Source organism: Artemia franciscana, chromosome 11, assembly GCF_032884065.1.
Source record: "Artemia franciscana chromosome 11, ASM3288406v1, whole genome shotgun sequence".
Classification (NCBI taxonomy): domain Eukaryota; kingdom Metazoa; phylum Arthropoda; class Branchiopoda; order Anostraca; family Artemiidae; genus Artemia; species Artemia franciscana.
In genome coordinates, this window is record NC_088873.1 from 13,458,590 (window position 1) to 13,464,589 (window position 6,000).

At 32.6% G+C, this 6,000-nt stretch overlaps 1 protein-coding gene across 1 annotated transcript in view; it reads right to left on the reverse strand.

Moving 5' to 3' along the window:
* Positions 1-5,770, reverse strand: part of LOC136032839 (phosphoenolpyruvate carboxykinase [GTP]-like) — a 53,703-nt gene extending 47,933 nt beyond the window's left edge. The window contains exons 1-2 of the mRNA XM_065713248.1: positions 5,586-5,770; positions 4,047-4,192 (exon numbers count right to left, since the gene is read on the reverse strand). Of these exons, the coding sequence (XP_065569320.1) occupies positions 4,047-4,192; positions 5,586-5,651 (212 nt within the window). The 5' untranslated portion in view covers positions 5,652-5,770. The remainder of the gene's footprint in view (positions 1-4,046; positions 4,193-5,585) is intronic.
* Positions 5,771-6,000: the final 230 nt, after the last annotated feature.

Below are 6,000 nucleotides of genomic sequence, written 5' to 3' on the forward strand. Positions count from 1 at the left end.
ACAGCTCAGCTTGGTTCCATTTCTTTATTTGTATAATGGAAGGACTATGTAAAAACTTGTATAATAGACTTATACGATGGAAATCAAATAATTTTCCAGAGAAATCAATTTTGATAAATCAATCCTTATTATTAAAATGAATAAATAAAATTAAAATGAAGTCCACATTTTGTCAGTATTGCCACGTTGAGTCATTAAAATAAATAAGCAAAATAAATTAGTTGAAGTTGAAAGCGATTTACGTCCGTAGAACACTAATAAACTGTTCATTCCCAAAGACAAAAACACTTTCAAAGGAAAGTCACACCTGTTTAAGGTACTTGGTTTAGCTTTTTTTGGTAGATTTTCCACTGAAGGTTTTTTACTTTTTTTTTAATCTGGCAACCCTACTTCCAACAACTGCTTAGTTTATTAAAATATTTTCAGTGCGTTAGCCACAATATAAAGTAAATAAACTGGTTTAAGATATAACAATTTCATATTTATATAATGTTTCCTAGACCTCAAACGTAATACACTTATTTCCCAGTATCAATTAGTTCTTAAAGCTTAAACAAAAATTCTGATAAGTCACAGGGTAGAAATGACAACGTTTTGTATTGAGGAATAAAACTTTAGGAGTACTGCCTTTAAGAAAACATTTATTACTGCAGTATAGAAGCCTGAAAATGCAGCAGTAACCCTGTGTCACCCATCCTTGAGTGAAATTAAATAAAAAAACAAATTTTTTTTACTAAAAGTAAGGAGCGACATTAAAACTTAAAACGAACAGAAATTACTCCGTATATGAAAGGGGCTGTTCCCTCCTCAACGCCCCGCTCTTTACGCTACAATTTGACTTTCTCTCAACTCTACTTTTCAAAACAGTAAAACAGTAAAGTTTGACTCTTTTTCTCGACTCTACTTTTTAAAACAGTAAAAACTTATACGTAAAGAGCAGGGCGTTGAGGAGGGAACAGCCAATTTCATATACGAAGTCATTTCTGTTCTCTTTAAGTTTTAATGTCGCTTCTTACTTTTTGTTAAAAAAACTTGTTTCTTATTTAATTTCTGAACGCTTTTTATTTAAAGCATGTTTTGATTTTGGCTCACCACATATGAATAATTAAAACGAAATTTGCATATTAATTAATTTTTTTGGCTAAATCACTTTCTCATAGTTTTGATCGGACGATTTTGAAAAAAACGGAGCGGGGGAGTAGGCCTAGTTACCCTCCAATTTTTTGGTTACTTAAAAAGGCCACTAGAACTTTAAATTTTTACGAACGTTTTTATTATTAAAAATATACGTAACTTACGAATTTTACTTACGTAACGAACTTCTATATTTGTATGTTTTTATTACGAATATGAGGGGGTTCTTCCCCTCGTCAATACCTTGCTCTTTACACTAAAGCTTAAATTTTCTCTCAATTCCTTAAGAATGACCCCTGAATCACAAAGGCCATAGAATAAATAGTTGAAATTAATACAATTACTTCAGCGCAAAGAGCGAGGTATTAGGAGGAGGTGAACCCCTCATATGCCAAATAATTTCTGTTTGTGTTAAGTTTTAATGCTGCTCCTTACTTTCAGTTGAAAAAACTTTTTCATATTTATTTTTTCATTGTTTTTTAAAAAATTGCTAAGAAAATCCTGCGCCCCCTCATAGAAATTCTCTTCCCCCACGACAAATTCTTCCATGGAAAGTTCCCCCCGCATAACCCCCTCAACTCAACCCCCCCCCCCCACGACCAAAAAATACTCCTGAAAGCGTCTGTACACTTCCCAATAACCATTAATATATAATGAAAAAAGAAATCACCAGTGCAACAGCACAAACACATAAAAAAAAGACAGAAGGAAAAAAGGAAGACTGTTTTCCTACATTAATGATTAATATAGATCAGCACTTGAATGAGGCCTTAACCCTACTCATAGTCAATCACATAGGTCAAACAGCATAGCCATACACAATCAACCATAAAGAATAATCCATGGACAGGCAGTCGTGTCGTCCGTAAGTATAAGTCGTCATTTACCAAACATTAAAAAAAAGACAAATAATTCAGAGGCAACAACCCAACACAAGGGCTCATCAGGAGAATACACACTTGCCTATAGGGTTTCAGCACTTTAAATTCTCTACCCAGGCAAGTGGCGTGCCTACCATAAATTCCCCATGGTATCCCCGTGTTAGGTATCACCCCCAAAATATATGCCTATGAAAAAACAAACAAATGTAGAACAACCAAGTAACACCAAAACAAGCTTATCCTACCTTAGTTCTGGCTCTCATGTATTTAAGTTACCAATTCACAATCTATATTAAAACTAAACAATTATTCAAAGTTTTTCACTATGTCAAAATTTCTCTATTAATGTAAATGTGACCTAGATAAAAATCAAGGAATGCATGTAAAATAAGGCCATTTGAAACGACAATATATGAAAAATCCTCCGGAAATTCACTATCAAAAACTAGGGACACGCCAAACTCAGTAACAAGGAAAATCTAAATTAACCAAAGATTTCGCTCAGTATTTCAAGATAATTCTTTTGGTATTTATTTAAAAGTTCGTAATAATGAAAACTAAATTTTTTTAAATTGCCAAGTTAATCTATTTGCAGAAAAACCTCTTAAAATCAATTTTTGGCTGAAAATTTTACATCTGTTTTTAAAATCGATATAATTACTACAAATCCTTGCATATCTAAGTAACTGTGAGAAAAATGCGCCGAATATGCGATATTTGAGTGTATATTATTTTCAGGGAACGGGAAATTAATCACTTCAAAATCGAAATCATCCTTTTTATTATACATTTTAAAACTTAATTTATTATTATCAGAAATATTAATATTCAAATCTAAGAAATGATCTTCTAGACCAGTGCCATGACTAGGTTCAAGAGTAAGCTCTGATGGATATATATTTTTAGAAATATCAATGAATTCCTTACAATTTAAAACCAAAATATCATCTAAATATCTTTTATTATTTGACAAAACATGTTTTAAATTATTTGGATTATTCTTATCCATCATATATTTATATTCGAGTTGACTTAAAAACAAGTCAGCTATAAATGGGCTGGCATTACCCCCCATGGGAATTCCCACGATTTGCTTGTACAAATTACCATTAAATCTTATATAAGTATTGTATAAAACAAATTCCAATAAATCAAAAATCAGCGTGGAAGGGGGCCTAGATGCCCTCCAATTTTTCGGTCACTTAAAAAAAGCACAAGAAATTTCAATTTCCGTTAGAATGAGCCCTCTCGCGACATTCTAGGACCACTGGGTCAATACGATGACCCCTGGGGAAAAAACACACACACAAAAAAACAACAACAAAAACCAAATAAACACGCATCCGTGATCGGTCTTGTGGCAAAAAATACAAAATTCCACATTTTTGTAGATAGGAGCTCGAACCTTCTACCGTAGGGTTCTTTGACATGCTGAATTTGATGGTGCGATTTTTGTAAGATTCTATGACTTTTAAGGAGTGTTTTTCCCTATTTTCTGAAATAAGACAAATTTTCTCAGGCTCGTAACTTTTGATAGTAAGACTAAACTTGATTAAAATTTTATATTCAAAATCAGCATTAAAATACAATTCTTTTCATGTAACTATTGATATCAAAATTCCGTTTTTTAGAGTTTCGGTTGCTATTGAGCCGGGTCGCTCCTTACTACAGGTCGTTACCACAACCTGTTTGATGTAGGAATCAAATTGAGTTTTTAACCAATCTCAGTTTGCATAAACTGGTTAAGTGTCGGCAAGGCATTTTTGCTATTCGTTTTTTTTTGTTTTTTTTTGCATTGCTAGCTTAATATTATTGTCAGTCATCTATTGTCAATAATACTCTTCGGCAACATTATTATTGTGTTTACAGGTACTGTGGAACAGGAACAGTTCACAATCCTGACCAGTAGCCCGTTTTACAATTTTGAAAGCATCCACTTTCTGATTTAGAAATACATTGAAACCAATTATAATTTGCTTAATTAGCATGTAATCAGTTTAAAAGTATCAACAGAGAGCAATAATAACTTACCAGTTCTCATATTTTGGCAAATTAACGACCAGGTTTTCTTCTAGCATAAGCCTTGTAAAATCTTTATTTTCATCTTCGCTTCCATCACAGAGCCATATCTTATCTGGTTGACACAATTGAGCTATCTCACTTACAAATTCAAGCACCTAGAACAAAAAAAAAATATGAATACCGAATATTTTGTTGCCTTGGAATTTCACCTGGGCCACGTTATAGTCACACTCGTCGATAAATCAAAATTATGCACAACTACAACGCTAATTATGCAGTCAGTATTTTATTTTAGACAGACCCCATTTGCCAATCTGATCCTAGAGAGGAAAAATATCTAGATTTTGGTAGAATTTGAGTTTTATTTATTTGTTTGTCTTTTGGTCATCTTTTTCTTGTTGTGTTGTTTTTGTGTTTTCTTACTGATTTATGTTATTTTTTTTTTTTATTTTATGTTGATAAAGGGTAACGGACGTGGAGTTGAAATATTTGGAATTTTTTATTATTTTTGTTGTTGTGTTTTTAGTAGCCGACAAAAAAACAAAACTAGTTTTCAGTGGCAGCCCTAACTCTTTGAATACATTTGAAAATAATGTCTGTTATTTTATCTTTCGATATTTATATTTTATTGTTTATATTTTAAGTAAAATGCAAAGTATATTTTATGTAACATATCATTTTTACAAAAGCACACAATTTTTATTTAGTATGCAAAACAAGATTTTATTTGGTATATTTTATTATTTTGGATATATTCGATAGAATACATTTCGTTTTCGACCTTTGACCAATTACTATACTACTGTTGTTGTTCGTTTTAGTACGTTTCTCTATAAATTTCCTTAAATTTTCGTAAATAGAAAAATAGTGTGGTCTAAGAAATTACCTTGGTACTTTAATAAAAATAAACACACACATTTAGACGTGCCGTTTAATTTATTATAACTTCAGAATAGAAATCAAATAATTAAGGACCACAATCGATAGTAGTTCTAGGCCTGGGTGAGGGGGCAGCTGCCCCCACCAGTCTTTCTGACATTAAATTCATTTTATTTATATTTTGATACTCCTTTGGTATACCTTGCCCCCCCCCCCCCAGATTATAAGCCCTAAAACCACTAATGACCACGAGATCACAAAATACTCGAGGTTTTGATCAAGGTTGAGACTTTATTAGAAAATTGATACAATTATGATAATTTTTTTGGAAAAATCAGCAGAATAGCGACCTTTTGCACCACAATTTTACGTAATGTTTTTTATCGACAGGTCAAACTAATTGGGGAGAGAGGAAAAGCGCATTCTGGGCTCTGGCAAACATTTTATAGGCTAAACGGTTCAGTATAAAGGGAATTTGAAATATCTCTATATTAAGTCATCATTATTTTTGTGTAACCATCGAGAAAACCTAGAAGTACAGGCTTTTCTTTCAAAGGAAGTTAATCTATCAAACTTTTTTAAACCTTTGAAACTGAACTGTACTTATCAAGGAGGAGCATCGTCTGCTCTATCCCCTTCTAGTTGTAACAATAGTAATAATGTACATACCTTTTTTGGCAGCTCTTGTGGATCGCCATGGACGACCTCGGTATTATCAATTTTCGGATTTCCCATTATCAAACCAAACCTTGCAAATGACTGCTGCAAGAACGAGTAAGACAGATGTGTATCAGCTGGTCAAACAAGTTCAATTATCAACGAAGGCAATATGTTGATGCCAAAAGCGTCTCCAACCAGCTCTGAAGTGAAACCAATATTACAGCCGTCTATCCGCTCACTCTAGGAAAAAATAATTCCAAGCAATTGATCAGTTCAGACATGGGTGGTGTCAATATATGAAATATTGAGGCGAGGAAAAATATATATTAAAATCTAGGGGGAAGGCAATTCTGTTGTATTTTTCAGTAAAAATACCAAAAAGCAACTTTTAATGAAAATGCCAAAATGTAACTTTTAGAAAAAT